This window comes from Oncorhynchus kisutch, linkage group LG3, assembly GCF_002021735.2.
Source record: "Oncorhynchus kisutch isolate 150728-3 linkage group LG3, Okis_V2, whole genome shotgun sequence".
Classification (NCBI taxonomy): Eukaryota; Metazoa; Chordata; class Actinopteri; order Salmoniformes; family Salmonidae; genus Oncorhynchus; species Oncorhynchus kisutch.
The window spans coordinates 57,672,860-57,691,002 of record NC_034176.2 but is presented as its reverse complement, the minus strand read 5'-3'; the positions used below and the strand labels follow the sequence as shown (position 1 = coordinate 57,691,002).

The window sequence follows — 18,143 nt, the reverse complement described above, 5'->3', positions numbered from 1 at the left end:
CATGATTCACACCATCATGTCAGTATGTCGTATAAGACAGGATGTAGGTGCCTGTTGCTGGGAGGGAGAGAGGAGGGATAGTGAGGGATGGAGAGTTGAGGGCCCTATAGAGACTCATTCTACATGCTAAGCAACAGAGCAGTGTTCTGGGAGGAGTCTCCATCACTCTGAAGCCCCTGGTCTCCACTTCTCTTTATATCATCCTCATCTAATATTTATAGCACTGCAAAATCACACGGATCATCTTTTTTTACTCCCTGGCCTTTTTAATATTTAAGTGGTGTTTACGCTGTCAGAAATGTCATATAGGGCGAAGCCGACTGAGAGCAACTTTTAATCATCTATGATAATATGAATGAAAAATACATTCTCCATAAGACCCTGTCTGGTTGTTCATCAGCGGGTGAGAGTCCCCTCTGGGGAGAGATGAGCATATCTGGTGGAGAGAGAGAGAGGATCCCTCCCCACCAGAGAGACAAGCCGAAGCTCAGACTTAAATGACGCCTTGAGACTGCCATCCAAACCCCAGCCCTACTACTGTTGTACCAAGGCCTGTCGGGGAAATGGGGGGCATTTTAAATGTATTGAAATGTACTTAGACAATGCACACATTGTATTCCTATGTCGTCACAATTTGATACGGCGTAATACTGTGTGCATGCTTCATGCATTGCTGTTCTCTCTCTCGTCCTCCACCATCCTCCAGCCCTGTTGAGCTGACGAGATGATCTGAGCTGGTCTCACCTGAGTTGGGCTGTCCATGTTTCCCAGGTCGGGCTGACTCCCAGCCGTCCACTGACTTGACCTCCAGCAGGTAGGAGCCTTTGGTCTCACGGTCAAACACGGCCTCTGTGTAGATGGAGCCCAGCTCGGGATCAATCCGGAAGTACTGGTAGTCCCCACTGCGGTCTTTCAGCAGGGAGTAGGAGATCTGAGACAGACAGAGAGAGAGAGAGAGAGAGAGAGAGAGAGGAGGAGGAAGAAGAAGTGGAGGGAGAGCAGGAAACCAGGGTAGAAGAGAATGAAGGATGAGGTTAAAGAGAGTGGCATGGAAAAGGTGAAGGATATGAATGGAGTAAGAGAGGACAGGATGTTGGAGATACACGAGGGATGAGAAAGAAAGGATGGACGTGAGAGAGACAAGGAAAACAGAGATACAGAGTAAGGATTACCAAAGATAGGTCAGTGAGACTGAGGGAGAGAGAATAATAGTTTTAGTCAAACAGCAGAGTCTCTAAAAATAGTCACACCATGCATATGATTCATTTATCTCTCTATTGGGCTGGATGTGACCCAAACCACATGTGACCCTGTGACAATTTTTGATGTGTATCGATAAAACAAAGCTAAGTCATTATAATTCGGCTTAAAGCAGGAGCCTGAAGTCTATTCACCAACAAAGAATGAACCTAATGTTTAATATTCAAACCGAATAAAAGCTGTGTCGACGAGCTATCAATGGCATTCAAAAGGCAGCAGGAAGTAATTCAACCGAATTCATTGAGAGAGAGGATCGAAACGGCGTGGGTCAGAAAATGAATACAGGGGAAGAGCAACAATTAAAGGCTGAATTAAAATGTAATGCCATAATAAAAAGGTTGTCGGGGTCAAGTTATTTGTAAAAAAAGACTCCCAAATTTAAACAGCTGTGAATGATTTTTTTTCTTTCATATTCACGCCCACCAATGATCCTCATTATCTAAATGTGGGCCTGCATGGCATCTATGATTCAGCCTGCCTCGGCGAGAGCAAGCAATTCAGCAGCCAAGGACACTGTGCCTGCAAAGAACCGAGTACATTTGATGTACCCCTGTGCCAATAGCCATGGTGTCCTCGTACTGAGAATTCAATTATGAGTAGACTACCCATACTGTTTGTGTGCGTGTTGGAATGTGTGTGTGTGTGTGTATACATGATTGTATGTCTATTGAGAGGAAGACAGAGATCAAGAAAGAGATACACAGAAAGCAGCAGGAAACGCAGACAATGCTGTGAGTGTGAGTGCGTGTGTATGCACGCGTGCGAGAATGTGTGCGCTCAAGCGCACCCTTCTGTTTGCGTGCGTGTGTATGCACGCGTGTGTGTGTGTGTGTCCTCTCAACACTTGCATCCTTAACAATCTTTTACTGCAGTGAGCTAAATCAGGGTCACGCAGCGTGTTTATTGGTAGTATTAAACAAATCTACTTTGAAGTATACATCCCACATACATGGTTCTGGGCTTAAAAAGAAGAAGACACCTGTACCATGTCACATATAGAGTTGAAATGGATTCAATTTGGAGTTTGCATCCCAATATTACACTTTATATGCATCACAGATGACTGAAATATAACAGAGCCGCGGGACATAGAAACACCGGGTTTTCGGTGTTTAAAGAAATATAACATTTATTAATTATGAAATTATGAAAAATGTGAAGAACGTTCCACCCATGAGGCCACGAGGTCATTTAACTGCAGGAAAGGGTGGAGGTTCAGTGTGTGTGACGTGCCTGCAATGTACGTTTTATACAGTGTGTTGCTCTCGGCTCAGGAAGCCGAATCGCAGTACAGATTTCATGGCCAGGCTTCAGGAAGCAGACCCTTGTAGAGGAACACTATAATGCAGAACTAAAGATGGGTTTTTCCGTTGTCTACCTTCGGTATTTAAGACTCCAATGTGAAATGAAAAGGGGGAATTGATACTGTGGGTTTACACTTGAGTGGTTTCAAGAATTATCCAGTTACATACAGTAGTGGTGGGTTGTTCACATGGATTTAAAGTTAAAACTACGGTCGACAACACTAGGCCTGGAGTACTAAAAATATCCCAGCTTTTCTGACAAATTGCTAAGAACCGGGACGTGTATTCACAAAATGTCTCAGAGTGCTGATACAGGATTGTTGTTTGTATTTCCATTATTCCAAAGCGCTCCGTCACCTTTCCGTTGAGTCCCAGGTCCAGGTCGTTGGAGGACACCTGCGTGACAAACGTCCCCACCTCCGCCCCCTCTGTGACCGACGCCTCGTAGATGGACGAGGTGAAGAAGGGAACATTGTCGTTCACGTCTAGCAGAGAAAAACACCGGCATTATCCGTCATCATTTAGCTCAGTACTTTCTCAGTGAAAGGGGTTTATAAGGAGCAGAGTGTCGTTCAGGCAGCAGGCTGTACAAACAGGGTGGCAGCAGACTCCACTCTGCGTCCGATAAGTCTTTGTGGCTAAACATTTGTTGACAGAGATTAATGAGACCTTGAAAATCTCCTGGAAGGTGTATTGAACCATTTCAAAGACGTCTTTGTGACAGTCGAGAGCTCTCTCTATTTTTCACCATTCAGCCATTTCCTCAGACAAATAATACAAAACGGCTTGTTAGAGTCGTTTGTCTATTTAACTCAATTACCTCTTTCTTAGTTATTATAGAGAACTATGCGGCTCGGATGCATTCAGAGTTACGATTGCACTTCCATGTCGTATCTTTTTCAGCAAATGTCTTAATCTATGAATTAAACATGGGCCTTAAATCCATTACAACCCTCTCCTCCCCTTCTCCCTTCCTCCTTTCCAGCCCTCCCTGCCTCCATAGTACTCGCTCCATCCTCTGGAGAAGACTGAAGGCTCACTTATTAAGACAGATAAGGGAGAGGAGAAGGAGAGGTGAAGGAGTGAGGAGAGTCTAGCCAGATTAATTATGTCTCTCTGGTTTAAGACTAACTCTCATGAATGATAGAAGGGGGAGATGAAGTCTGGTTAGAGGGAAACAGGAGGATAACAGGAGGGAGTCTCGATCTGGGCTACGGTGGGAATGAGAGCTATTTTGGGACAGAGGGTCAGGGGTGGGCTGAACCGCAGCGATAACTGCCGTGGTAATGGGAAATTAAGCTCGGATCGGACCGGTAGGCTGGAAATCAACTCGATTTTAATAAAGAGATTGAAGCCCGGTACATCATGCTTTCTGGGGTTTGTCTGGAGGAGAGAGAGAGTCTGGATGAGAGAGAGGAAGAGTGACAGAGAGAGAGAGAGTGACAGAGAGAGAGAGAGAGAGAGAGAGAGAGAGAGAGAGAGGAAGAGTGACAGAGAGAGAGAGTGACAGAGAGAGAGAGAGTCTGGATGAGAGAGAGGAAGAGTGACAGAGAGAGAGAATGACAGAGAGAGAGAGAGAGAGGAAGAGTGACAGAGAGAGAGAGAGAGAGAGAGAGAGAGAGAGAGAGAGAGAGAGAGAGAGAGAGAGAGAGAGAGAGAGAGAGAGAGAGAGAGAGAGAGAGAGAGAGAGAGAGAGAGAGAGAGAGAGAGAAATGGTTGTATACAGTCATTGTTGAGTCAAGACTGCTGGGATGGAAGTAAAAGGGGATAGTATTATGGGTTGTTTTATGAGCAGGTTGCATTGCTCTGTGTCACCTGTGATGTTCAGATGGACCGTAGTGAAGGCAGCCAGGGGGACTGCAGCCACATTCTGAGCCCGGACCCTCAGTATGAAGTTCCTGGTGGTCTCATAGTCCAGGGGCTCAGCCACCAGGATGGAGGCAGAGCCGTCCTCACGGTTAGGGGTCAGATAGAAGCGTACAGGCATGTTGGTCTCCGGCACCATCCCATCCTCCAGGTTATAGGTCACTCTAGGGTCCCCCAGTGGAGAGGTGGCCTTGATAGTCTGGGGTTCAGAGAGGAGACAGAGACAGGGGAAACTGAGGACACTAGCAGTCAATTCACACCTCGGTGACTGCCTGTATGCTCTACTCAGCTTTAGGCGAGGCCGCCTGCAAAACAAGCAGCTCTACAGATCAACTACAACCGACTGTGGCCCATTAAATCTCCAATATTTATCTTGCTTATCACTTAGAGAGAGATTTTTCCTCTCTCTCTCTCTCTCTCTCTCTCCCTACTCTCTCCCTCTTCTCTCCCTCTCTCTCTCCTCTCCTCTTCTCTCTCCTTCTCTCTCCTCTCTCTCTCTCTCTCTCTCTCCTCTTCTCTCATCTCTCTCTCTCCTCTCTTCTCTCTCTCTCTCTCTCTCTCTCTCTCTCTCTCTCTCTCTTCTCTCTCCCGTCTCTCTTCTCTCTCTCTCTCTCTTCTCTCTCTCGTTCTCTCTCTCTCTCTCTCTCTCTCTCTACTCTCTCTCTCTGTCTCTCTCCTCCTCTCTTCCTCTCTCTCTCTGTGTGGTGTGAATTAATGCATCATGCATTTCTAATAGCCTTAATAGCATATAAATGATAGAGAGGAAATTCAGCAAATTAATTTTCAATGCTTTAGTTAAAAAATAAAAGCAAATGTCTATGAATAATCCAGGGCTCGTGATTGCCAGAGCCTGGCTCGTAGAAGTAATGAAGTGGTTGGCTTAAAATAGAGGCGATGGAGGATGAGTCTGGACATGGGTAGGGAGAGGGGGAACAGGGGGAGGGGGGGTGTTGGCTGGAGTAAGATGCCATGAGGATATAGGGCTATCCCAGGACACAGCAAGTGCCAGAGAGAGGGAAGATGGAAAAGTAGGGATGGAGGTTGAGCCCTGAGGGAATTATCTACTCTCGTTTTTGCCGTAGACCATAAGAGCTTGGTGTCCATACAGTACGTCATAATACGCATTACTGTGCATTACTGCAGAGACATGGTAAATGCAGCTAGTGTCATTCGGTGTTGTGGTGTTTGTACGGTACAGTAAAGTAAGAGCCGTAAAGAAACAACTTTAATGTTAGATCAAGCAAGTCTACTCCATAATGCTTTCATTTGCTTTGAAGCCCTGGGTAAATACTGGTTCACAGCTCAAAATACCTCTCTCAAGTTACCAGCCCCAAATCTGTAATATGTACCTATCCTAATGTGTGTCATCATGTCCTAACATCCCCTTGACTCCCCTTTCTCTAACCCCATGTACCTCAGAATACCTGTTTCAGGCTACATCTTCCATACTCATCCAAATTTGTATTCCATCATGATCCATGTTCAACTCTGCCCTAAGACAACCCCTATGTCCCTCTACCACCCCCAGGACATATAACCCCATGTGTATGTTAAAACATGACGTCATATATTTCCCCTCACATTCCACCCACACAGTACCTCTGCATCCCAACTGGAACCCTATGGCCTACTCGGTGCATTGCTTTTGACCAGAGCCCTGTAGTGCACTACATAGGGAATAGAATACCATTTGGGATATAGCCTGTTTGTCCCGGTCCCCATTTTACCACTATGGGTGTGTCCCTGACGGTATTCTCTGGGATGACCACATCATAGCTGTCCCTGTCCCACTGCGGAGGCTGGTTCTTCACGTTGGTGATGGTGACGGACAGCTCCACCGAACTGCTCCGGTTCCCCCCGTCTGTGGCAACTATCTCCCGGGTGATGTAGGTCCTCTGTAGTCATAGCAACAACATAGCTGTTACATGACACATGCTGACTGAAATAATAGCAGTTTAGACTGGGGTGAAGAGGCAGGAAAGCTAGAGAAGTAATGAAACATAAGCCCTCTCTGTGATCATGTAGATAAGTTTACAGCGAGAGGTCAGGGAGTGTCACAGGGGCAGGGACACATGCTGGTTGTATTTGGCCCACGGGTGAACGTAAATGACACTGTCTCATCACTGATGACTGACAGAATGCTGCCCAACAGCGTTCTGCTGACAGAGGAACTCTGTAGTCATAGCAACAGCTTCCCTAGGAGCACTCATAATAACACCTCCTCGCTACACCAGGCTTCCCATTTCCTGCTTTGTGATAAAACATTCTCCCCTGAGGAGGGACATTTACAGACTACCCGGTGAAGAAAAGGGCTAAAAAGCTCTCAAACATTAGCTTGTTAGATATGTGCTGGCTTTATAAAGACTCTTTCAAAGAGCTATTAGACTTCCTCGATACTCTGGCTGAAGCTGGAATTATTCTCCGTAGCGCGTCCTCACCTCAACCAATGACACACAGGGCTGGATGACTTAACGTGCAGCCGAGATGGGTTGTGTGGTGGGGTTAGGGGTTAGGGTTGTGTTCCTGACCTGTGAGATGGGCTGGTTGACGTAGACCCAGCCGGTTAAGGGGTTCACCCTCAGGTACTCTGGCTGCTCTTTAGACATGGAGTAGGTGACGGCGGCATTGGTGCTGTAGTCATCGTCGTGGGCCGCCACACGCAGGAAACTGGTGCCAATCATTGTGTCCTCCCGAAGGAAGTCTGTGGGGAAGACAACACGTCATATTCAATTGGCTGGAGGAAAAAAATGATGCTGATTAAACTATGTCTGGGCGAGAACAACACAGATGTGGTGTTGTCAATGAACCATTAACATGGTAGACATGACATGATCTGCAAATACTACTGGATCAACAGTAGGACTTGATTGTGTGTGTGTGTGTGTGGGTGTGTGGGAGGGTGTGATCCCCAGCACGCACACTCGTAGCGTAGGTTCTCAAACTTGGGGCTGTTGTCGTTCTCATCGAGAATGAGGATGTTGAGTTGACAGATCCCTATGAGGGGATCTGCTGCCTGGTCCGTAGCTGTCACCGTCACCGCGTACTCCCGCTGACGCTCGCGGTCAAACTTCCTGGACGTCACAATCGCACCTGAGGGAACCGTGTTATACAGTGGTTGCTATGGACAACGGACAGAGGCAGACCGGACACAACAAAACAAATCTCAAATGCTATTACTGCCAGGGTGTAGGCTAGTATTTATACAATTTCGGCTTAGCTGTGCCACTGAATGAATCCGATTTATCATGTTAGCAAACGTAATGTAATGCAACTACAGAACTCAATGAACAAATGAAGGACGTGCATACACTGTAATGGATGTGCTAGTAAGGTTTATGATCAAGTGTTGGTGTTTTTTGGAAAGTGCACTTGAATTCAATCAAAGCCATTCTGAGGATTCCTCACAGTTCATGCAAATCCAATCCCTCTCCTTTCACTCCTTTCTCTCTCCTATAAAAGGTTAATGATTGATGTCCACTGAACAGTTACATTTCATGAAGCAATTCATTTTTAAAAGAGGGCTTTGTGAGAGAAAAAAATGTAAATGCTGTCTTTTCTTCCCCTTTTGAGCGCTGGCACATTTTGAAAGGGTGTCATTAAAGGGAATTAGATTGAACTTTGGAATTCATGAAATACTTCAAGACTGTTCCCAAAGCAATCCAGAGAGGAGGAGAAGAGAGAGAGAGAGAGAGAGAAAGAGAGAGAGAGAGAGAGAGAGAAAGAGAGAGAGAGAGACAGAGAGAGAGAGAGAGAGAGCGAGAGAGAGAGAGAGAGAGAAAGAGACCATCGAAAGAGAGACTGAGAAACACCAGCGAGACTGCAGAGACTCAACCCTTTAGGTACCGGATGACATGAACACTATGGGGATGCTACTAGGGTCCACAACAAACAGTGAAGTTGGACTCTACCGTACCCGTGTCTGGGTGGATAATGAAGGCAGGCACAGTGCTGTCTTTGTGCATGAATCCATAGGTGACTCTCCCATTAGAGCCCTCGTCTGCATCCACGGCATGGACCTGGAGGACGAACGCCCCCGCAGGCTGGTTCTCCAGCACCGTGGTCCGCTCCCGGTACTGCTGGCACTGAGGGGGAAAGGGGGAGAGGTACAGGGATAGTGGCATAGAGGGAGAAAGTGAGAGAGAGAGAGAGAGAGAGAGAGAGAGAGAGAGAAGAAGATGGGTAATGTAGGAATGCCAGTTACCAAATGACAGAGGGAGATAAATTAGGATGCATAGAAGGGGATGAAATTAAAGAAAAAGGTCATTCAGTATATTAAGGACATTTGTGGAAGGGAATGAAAGAGAGAGGGATGGGAGACAGTTTTGAAACAGTCAAAGAGGAGGGGGAAAAGGGAGGAGGACAGTGGAACGAGGGCGGAGAGATAGGAGTGAATCATTGAAAGGAGTTACAGAAAAGGAGAAGTGAAGAAGTAGAGAGAGGGGGGGGCTTGAGGAAGGAACTGTCTCTCATTAATCCCTCTATGTTTTGCTCTGTAGAGATTCATCTGTGTTTTATAATTAAAGCGGCCTTGAATCATTTCCATCGAAGCAGATCCACAGAGATACGGAGTAAGCCTGGATAAATCGGATGTGCTCCGACGCCCACACACCTTCCCTCTATCCTCATCGTCATCTGAGCGCTTGCTCGGTGTGTGTGAAGGGAAAACAGTCAAATCTTCCAAATCCCGTCTCTCTGCCATCATCAGATGGCTCATTTTGGCCTCAGACAGAGACAGCGTTTCTCTCTCAAAAAAAAGGAGATCCCAGATCAATTCAGCAGCTCGTCTTTGATGCTTACTTCTGACATCTAATTAATGACAAGGGAGCTCATCTTCCACCCTCCTCTCCCTCTCCTCCCTCTCCTCTGCCACTCCTTCCTCTAACCATTAGTCAAAGTCTTTCTAGGCCCAAGTTCAATGTGTTTTCAGAGGTCAGGTGTCCCTAAGGGAGTCCCAGTCAGGGATGAGAGGAGCTGTGGTGGATCTCAAACTCAAACCGTGCCACCCCCCCCCCCCCCCCCTTCCCTCCCTCTCCAGCCGCATTTACCCCCCTCTTAGGAAGCTTCAGGACATGGCACTCTCACAGACAACCCAAGGGCCCAGGAGGGGCCCTTCTCTTAGGAGTCGCTGAGTAACTGATGCTCACACATCCACAGGAACTGCCTGAACCTCAGCCAAACACACAGGAGCAGAAGGGCCAAGGGCACAAAACCACATAAAAGCATCTTTCTCTCTTCTCTCCGCCTGCTGTTTGCTGCCTGCACAGAGGAGGAAAAAACTGAGCACACAGGCAAAGTGGTCCAGCTGTGTTTTATTTTTGAAATACTTTCTCTTTGGACTTTTTTCCTCCCTTTTGTGGAAAAGTCTTGTCCGCACCTCAGTTCAACTATAGTTTGAGCATGTTAGCGCAGATAAATAGAAACTAAAACAATTCACAAAAGCAAAAGCCCGATGGAGTCCTGTGGGAGCTGTGTGTGAGAGCACATGAAAAGGTTGAAGCTGATCTAGCAGCCTAACATGTGAAACACGCACACGTACAAAATGCTCCCAGGACTACGGGGAGTTATTTAGCTTTACTGTGCGAGGCCACAATTAGCTCCAAATTTCTCAAATGCAAAACTCATGTAATTTAAAATTGAAACATCGGCAGAAAACAGGTAGGGCTGTGATGATTCGGCATATCTTTCAAACACTTCATTAAAAACCCTTAGATGATCTAGAAATAGAGTGGGTCGGCCGGCTAATCACACCTCTGGAGGAAGGAGATGGAGAGGTAATAAATAGAGGCGATAGAGAGAGAGAGAGAGAGAGAGAGAGAGAGAGAGAGAGAGAGAGAGAGGGAGCTGCAATAAGCAGATAAGAGGAACTGAGAAACGAGAGCGATTTGGAAGGAGAGAGAATGTCTAAGGTCCGGAAGTCAACAGGAGAGTCCTGATGCTCATCTCAGAACTCCGCCAACACCTTTATTTCATTTTAATAGTACGCCCCCATAGTAAAGTCCGAGAGACAGAGGCTGGGAAACACAATGAGCTGTAATGAGTGTGGTCAGAGCCAAACAGATATCAGAACCTTGACAATGAGAACCTAAGCTTACCTTCTCAAAGACAGGTTTGTTGTTGTTGACGTCGTCCACGCCGACGATGACCTGGGCGGTGGACGAGAGGGCCCGGGGGCCGCCAGAGGCGTTGTCATCGGTCGCTGTGACGTTCAGGACGTACTCTACACCCTGGAGTCTGGGAGGTGGGCTGGAGCGCAGACGGATCAGACCTGCAACAACCAATCAGAGACAAGTTATGACCTCACCATGAACAAGAGGACCTCTGCGTTCACCAGGTCTCCTGACTGACTTTATATAGGGCATCAAAAGCGAGAACATGCTGTTCTATCCGCTTTGGACACATTGTGCCCTTGGTTTTCCCTTTTACGGTATATGAAACAGCATGAACTGAATTCAACCCCGGAGGGTCTGCTTGTGCTCCTTTCTTCATGACTGACACATCTGGTGTGTAGAACAGCCGTGTCGCTCTCTTCCTCAACATCTCTCCCAGTGTCTTTGACACTTGGCCAGCGTGTGACTGCATCCAACAAAGGCAGTTGTCAATCCCACCTTCGGTGGTGCATGGAACAACAAAGGATGGCGTACGTCTATTGTCCGTGTGACTGAGGTTCGTATAACCTCCGCGGTGAAGGTCCCCTCCCCTCGGTGCCTTGGTGACTTTTTCTTCACTTCCAATCGGCCGTAACCCTAATGTGGGCGTCAGATTTCCATCCCTCTCCCCCCCCTCTCTCTTCCCGAATGCTATTTTATTTTTTATGTTCCATCCATCAGGCCTTTGGTGTTTGCTAACCGTGTGTGTGGGTTGCAGACACACTTAATACATTCTGTCTTATCTTCTAAGACTCAAACAGGCACAGATGCAACCGTTGGAAATGCACTGGGTGCTGTAAACATTTCCATGGCTTTCACAAGGTCTGCGTTGGATGGAATCATATTACACCCTAACAGTGTTGCTCTTTAGAGACCAGTATGGTCTGTCTATCTCTGCCTAACAGGGTGACATGAAAGACACTGAGTGTCAGGGGAGAGGAGGGGTGAGAGGAGGGAGAGAGGAGGGTGAGAGGAGGGAGAGAGGAGGGTGAGAGGAGGAGGAGAGGAGGGTGAGAGGGGGAGGGGGGGGGGGGGGGAGAGTGGAGGGGGAGAGGAGGGGTGAGATGCTGAGGGCCACACAACAACCAGCCATAGGGAATCAGGAGACATCCTGTCTACGAAATGAGGCAGGATACGAGCGCTATGGTAGCACGGCTGTGCCAAGAGGAAAATGTAATCAATTATAATATGATGTGACAGCGTGGGGGCAGGGCATGTGTGGTGAGGATGGGCCACTAACTGCCATGGAGGAGGCTGCCTGGGAGAGTTTGTCAGAATGACTGGTTTCACCAGGGTGGACGGCCTGGACTAGCAGTACCACAGGCCAGGGAGCTGGTCCTATTAGAGACAGACTAGCAGTACCACAGGCCAGGGAGCTGGTCCTATAAGAGACAAACTAGCTGCACCACAGGCCAGGGAGCTGGTCCTATAAGAGACAAACTAGCTGCACCACAGGCCAGGGAGCTGTTCCTATAAGAGACAAACTAGCTGCACCACAGGCCAGGGAGCTGTTCCTATAAGAGACAAACTAGCTGCACCACAGGCCAGGGAGCTGTTCCTATAAGAGACAAACTAGCTGCACCACAGGCCAGGGAGCTGTTCCTATAAGAGAGAGCCTGTTGAAGGAGAGCGTGTAGCCTCAGGAGGACATGTCACATACTCCCAGCAGCCCAGGGAGACAATGGCTCTGCACACACACAGAATTATGTTGCACATGCGTGCCACATGGGGTAGTATTAACACATAGTCACGCACGAACACACACCTAGTGTATGCACACACCTGGGTGTGCACTCAGGAACATCAAACCAAAACATTGTGGAAGAATGTGACAAATTGAACAAAAAAACTGCCTGCGAGGCCTACCGTACATCAGTATCTATCTGGAGGAGAATGTCTTAAGATGGCAACATCTCGACAAGACTTCAAAGACTGCTCCGAAAAAGGTTCAGCCAGAGTTGAGAGATAGAAGGAAAAAAAGGTTTTAAAACATTCCAAGAAAAAAGCATATAGTCCCTGTCCCTTCCATTCGATAAGATATGTGTCCCCGCAGTGCATGAGGGAGGGAATTGATGTTTGTGCGCAAGGGTGTGTGTCAAAGAATGTATATGTGTGTGGGCTTGTATACATGTATGTGTGTGTGTTTGCGCGTGTCCAAGCATGTGTGTGTGTGTGTGTGACACCGTGCTGGGTCAGGCAGGCCGAGGCATACAGTAGCGTGCGTCACAGCACTTGCTCACCCTGCTAAACATGGTCGGTGAGACTCGGCCAGCACATATCATCGCAGATCAAAGATGGAGAAGATGTTTCTCCAGGGGTCACTGAGCACACGTCGCTTCGTATGATGGAGGGGAGGGGGTTGGCAAGGGGGAGGGATGGGGAGCCGATGCCCCTCTCTCAACGCCAACTCTAATCATCGTCTGGCCCCAAAACAGAGGGATGAAGCCATGAAAGGCAGAGAAACTGAGGGAGGAACGACTACATTTGTCCCCTAGGGAGAAAGGGGTGAAGTATGGGGTGAATCAATGGGGGGGGGGGGGGGGTTATATAAACCTCACATCACAAGCACGGCAAAACTCCCACTAAACTAGTGGCACTGAGGGAGGACGGCATGATGAACCATTACGACTCATACACCATTGGGGATTTCTTCATCAGCCTGCAGATGAATTAGAACACTTCTTCAATATGAGCTCTTCACAGACAAACAACGACGCAATAAAAAGGATAAAGGAGAAGGGTCGTTCCCATTAACCGTAGACATGATCTACCTGTTTATCGGAGTAAACATTCCTCCCCCCCCGCGTGCTGAGAACGGAAGCTCCGTATTTATGTCTTTAATACAAAAAGAGGGTGATCATCTTATTGACTTTGCTGTTTGAATTCTTGAAACGGTATTAAATCTCAGGAAACGTATTCTACGCTGAGTTACAGTCAAATTAACACAGCCCATCTGTCCCCGAGAAAAAAAAATCTCCCATGAATGATTGAGGACATTTCGCGAAAGTGGAGGAGATTTGATGATCCGTGGAGAAGAAGTAATAAAATACTCTGATCTCTAAAAGGGAGGGAGAGTGATGAGATGTGGGTGGAGCTTGTGTGTGTGTGTGTGTGTGTGTGGAATATGTTCTTCGCCTCCTAAACTAACGAGTGCTGCGGTATATGGGTATGAACAGTGAAGGATCTGAGCGAAATAAGAAGCTGTGAGGAATAGTTTGAAATAGTTTAAAAAAGATATAAAACAAATCATCAGTTTAACGATGTGAGTAATACAAGGGTTAAACCCCTCTAGCGAGCCCAGGCAGCTCCATAGGTGAGTGTAAGAGATGATAGGGTCCAATAGTAGTGTGTAAACTGGTCATACAGTAGCTGCAGGATGTATACACTGATGCTAAGTAGGACCGTTCTGACAGTTACACGACCGTGAACAGGAAGGAGCTCGAAGCCTATCACAGGGGCTCCATGGGATGTGCATGAAAACATTTTACCATGTATAATAGTTACACATTACAATATGCATGCTAGAGGCAGAAACACAACGCAGAACAAAATGCCACCCAAATGTGTGAGGACAGTGACAGAGTGCTTCTGCAGCCTTTTAAAGCAATTGAAGTGACATGGATGAATAGCAGTTTATTAGTTTTGTGTACCAGTCAGGGTTATATGGCATTTATTTATTTATATGGTTGAGAAATCTCCCCTTTCTGCGGACAGTTACCGTCAGTGGAAATTAACAAAGGAAATTGCACCTTGACGATCCAGATGAATTGAATTTGTCAAAGTCATTTTATTACCCTTTAATGTGATATGCAGATTCAATGGTGCAATTTACCCAGGGTGGGAGGGCTATGAAATTAGTTGAGGCCTTTTAACACACTTTTCAATTTCAAATGGCTTCCTTGGTGGCCTTAAGGCGGGACATTGGAGCAAACCTTTTGATGACATCTGTAATGACAAAATAATCCGCGCTAAAAATAAACAACAGCTAAAGTGTGTCTCATGACAGTTCATTTCACCGGTCTAGTGAAATATCTACAAGAAGGGACGGGGAAGAGGGAGAGCAGCGGGACTCACTGAGGAAGAGGACGGGAGGGGCGTAAACAATATGTCTCACCTTTCTGGCTGTCGATAACAAAGTTGCCCTCGTCGTTGCCCGTTGTGATTCTGTAGGTGATTCCATCGCCATCGGGGTCCTTGGCAAGCACCGTGGCAACCAGGGTGTTAGGCCCGGCGTCCTCCGAGACGAAGGTCCGGTAGCTGTTGACAGAGAGAGAGAGAGAGAGAGAGAGAGAGAGAGAGAGAGAGACATCCCAAAGTCAACACCTTTCCTCGCGTCTCCCCAGCGACAATCCAGGGTGTGAGAGCGAAAATGAGTGAACAACACACCAGGCTGCAGACTTGTCACATTTGAAACACTTTAACATTTCAAACAGATTGATGAATGCATGTTATGAAGCTGTTGTTGGGAGGGTAAAAACAGAATTGGTTGAGTGTATGATATGTTGGGCCTCGGTGGAGACAACCTGAGTTCTGATTCCAAATTCTAAGGAGATAGCAGTTGGTAAACAGCTGTTGGCAGCCTGTCACAGTGGAGGGATAACACAAAGTGGCTGGGGTGGAGTGTGAAAGAACGAGTGACTTGGATGACAGCGTTGTGAGGAACTCTGGAGAGAATCAACCAAGCCCAGCATGTCATACAAACACACAAACAACCCCCTACTGTATATTGTAGATAGAACTATACAGTACATACGCCAAATACAGAATACACAAATAACGCATGAACACCTTAATCTCACACCGGTCACGTTCTTTCCCCCTGGTTGATTCACGCGTAAAGACGATCACAGACGGGCGGCGGCAAGCGGCGAAGGTCTCATAGACTTCAACTGGAGTAGGCTGCCAGGCGGCAAAACACCAGCAGTTTTGCATGTGGCCGTGGCGGTCCCAAAAGTCTTGAGCGGCCCGCCGCGCACCGTTTACCCCGAAGGGCATCTTTCATCTTGTCGACCAATCAAACAATGCGGTTCGACAACAGCGCGGTTTCAGTTTCCTTTTATCACAGCCCACCGGTAAGAGGCTTAATGCAATTTACACATAATGCACATACGGTACATGTCACCTAAACAAAAATCATACAGACCAAACCATGTGTATCCTAACACAGACATCTGCATTGCCAAGTGAGAGGACTCCTGTCATACATGTACATTTAAAAAGTTACCAGTAAGTAAGGCTGCTCCGAGCCAGAACAGCCAATAGGGGTAGCAGCCATATCTCCTGTTTACCTAGCATGAGACAGCTTGATGTACAAGTACAGCACACCCCATAAACAAGACGCTAGTCTGTCATAAGGCCTTACCCACAATCCATCTCCTGATTGCTGAGTGCCGAGCAGAGAGGCATCAGGTCCCATTTTTTGTTGTATTTGGTATGACCCCCCCCCCCAACCTTGCAGTTTCAGGGCTGACACTCAAGGCCACTGATTATTGCACATACAGTATATTACAGTCCACAAAATGACACTGAAGACACAAAGCCATATAGGAAATAGGGATTGTGCACGACGGAGGGTAGTTATGTCTGTTCTCAGTCTATTCCATTGGCTAACCCTTGGCCCAGGACCCCTAGATTGGGACCCCTAGACTGGGAACCCTAGACTGGGACCCCTAGACTGGGACCCCTAGACTGGGACCCCTAGACTGGGACCCCTAGACTGGGAACCATAGACTGGGAACCATAGACTGGGAACCCTAGACTGGGAACCCTAGACTGGGACCCCTAGAGCAAGCTCCAGGACTGGCTATGTTACACAAGCTCCAGATAGTAATGACAGAACAGAAGACGGTCCATTACTGCTGTTAAGTAAATAGGATTTGTTTTATACCCACAGTAAACTAACTATACTGTACAATTTGTGGCCTTCAAATCTAGCAGGCCTGTAAATGTAAAGAACACTTCCAGACCTTTACACTGATCGATTTACTCTCCTCTACACGGGAACACGCATAAAGGTAAACAGACGGCCATGCTCCCACTCCCACAGACTCCCACTCATCCCCCCCATTCTCAGAATCACTCGTGCTGTGTACGATAGTACACACATAAAGAACTGTACTTTATTTAAAGCAAACAGTCATAGAGATGCAAAAACAAACACATTCCCACACACACACACACACACATTCACACACACGGAGATATAAGCCCCACGGTCTTCCCATCTGTCTCTTTCACCAATCACCCTCCCGCTCCATCTCTATTGAAATGTTCCCGTGGATGTGAGCGCGTCTAACAGCGGAAAGACAAACAGGGCCTCAAATGTGGGCACAGTATGTTGTCGTTCATCATTCCTCCCACGCTCCACTCTGCTCAGAGCTAGTGGACGCAGAGACAGGACAGAGGAGCGACTCACTCTGACAGACTGACAGAGACGGACTCTTCTACCGAGCCAGCGTGCTCTGTCCGTCCGTCGGCCAGTCTTGTCTGTCTGTCTGTAGTCTGTCTGTCGGGAGTCCGTCTGTAGTCTGTCGGTCTTGTCTGTCTGTCTGCTACTCTCTCCTCCACTCCTCAGTCAGTATAAAAGGAATCATTTTGCTGGGTGGAGAGGGAAAAACTCTCACAGCATGAGCATGGCCTCTGAGAACATTTCCTTTATGTTCCTATCCGCCCATGCCAGTGGATGGAAGCTGCTCAGAATTTCTCTACAATGAAGATCTGCTGTATATTACCCAATCAAGATGTCATTTCTTCAGGCAGAAATGAAACAAACTTTTCATGTGTCATATATTGTTTACACAAGAGCATTATGCACTATTTCCATGGAAACCATTGTTCCAGTTTCTTTCTTTCATTTGATTTGAATTGATTAGGGCCCTGCCAAGTTGTATTTCAATGGGAATGCAGGCATGACTGTATGGAGCAACAACTTATGCAGAACAAATGAAGAAGATTGAAAAAGTCTTAGAAAAGGATTATCAACTACAATGATACATTCAAAATGAAAAACGAAGTCAACTGATCGGTGATCATGTCAAATCAGTTGTCTGACAAATGGAGAGAGGTTTGGGAAAGGGAGGAGAAAAAGCGACAGAATGATGGTGACAAGGAAGCAGAGAATAAGATGGACGGGTGTCCGGAGAGTGACAAAGGTGGAGAGAGGGGACCGGTTGTACTCGTCATCCGGTCCTTTCCCACACAACTGATTGATGGGTAACAGTCGTGCCGACAGGCATTTCATGCTTGTGACTTATGTCCCTGCTTGCAGACCCCCTCCCCCCTCCCCATGCCACCTGCCTGCTCCAACACCCACCGCCACGGCACAACAGACACCTGCGACCTTTAATCTGTCACCAGCCTCAAAGAGCCTTCGTTTCCCATGATGAGATGACAGGGTCCACCACACCGCAGCGCCTCTCCATCACCTGCCTCTGCCGCTCAAAGGTTGTCGCGCGCCGACTCAGGCTGCTGTCCCTCTCTCACCTGTCGCCGTGGACTTTGGCCCAGGCGACGGGGTTCTGACACAGGAGTGACTGACAACTCCCAGGCGGGGCCGCCATGTTGTGGG

General features: G+C 47.5%; 1 protein-coding gene across 1 annotated transcript in view; it reads right to left on the bottom strand.

Moving 5' to 3' along the window:
* LOC109874341 (neural-cadherin) overlaps window positions 1-18,143 on the bottom strand; it is a 188,292-nt gene that overhangs the window by 71,059 nt on the left and 99,090 nt on the right. Inside the window, exons 7-15 of the mRNA XM_031809455.1 lie at window positions 14,691-14,833; window positions 10,523-10,695; window positions 8,344-8,512; window positions 7,350-7,520; window positions 6,959-7,131; window positions 6,158-6,325; window positions 4,380-4,629; window positions 2,922-3,049; window positions 745-931 (exon numbers count right to left, since the gene is read on the bottom strand). Of these exons, the coding sequence (XP_031665315.1) occupies window positions 745-931; window positions 2,922-3,049; window positions 4,380-4,629; window positions 6,158-6,325; window positions 6,959-7,131; window positions 7,350-7,520; window positions 8,344-8,512; window positions 10,523-10,695; window positions 14,691-14,833 (1,562 nt within the window). The remainder of the gene's footprint in view (window positions 1-744; window positions 932-2,921; window positions 3,050-4,379; window positions 4,630-6,157; window positions 6,326-6,958; window positions 7,132-7,349; window positions 7,521-8,343; window positions 8,513-10,522; window positions 10,696-14,690; window positions 14,834-18,143) is intronic.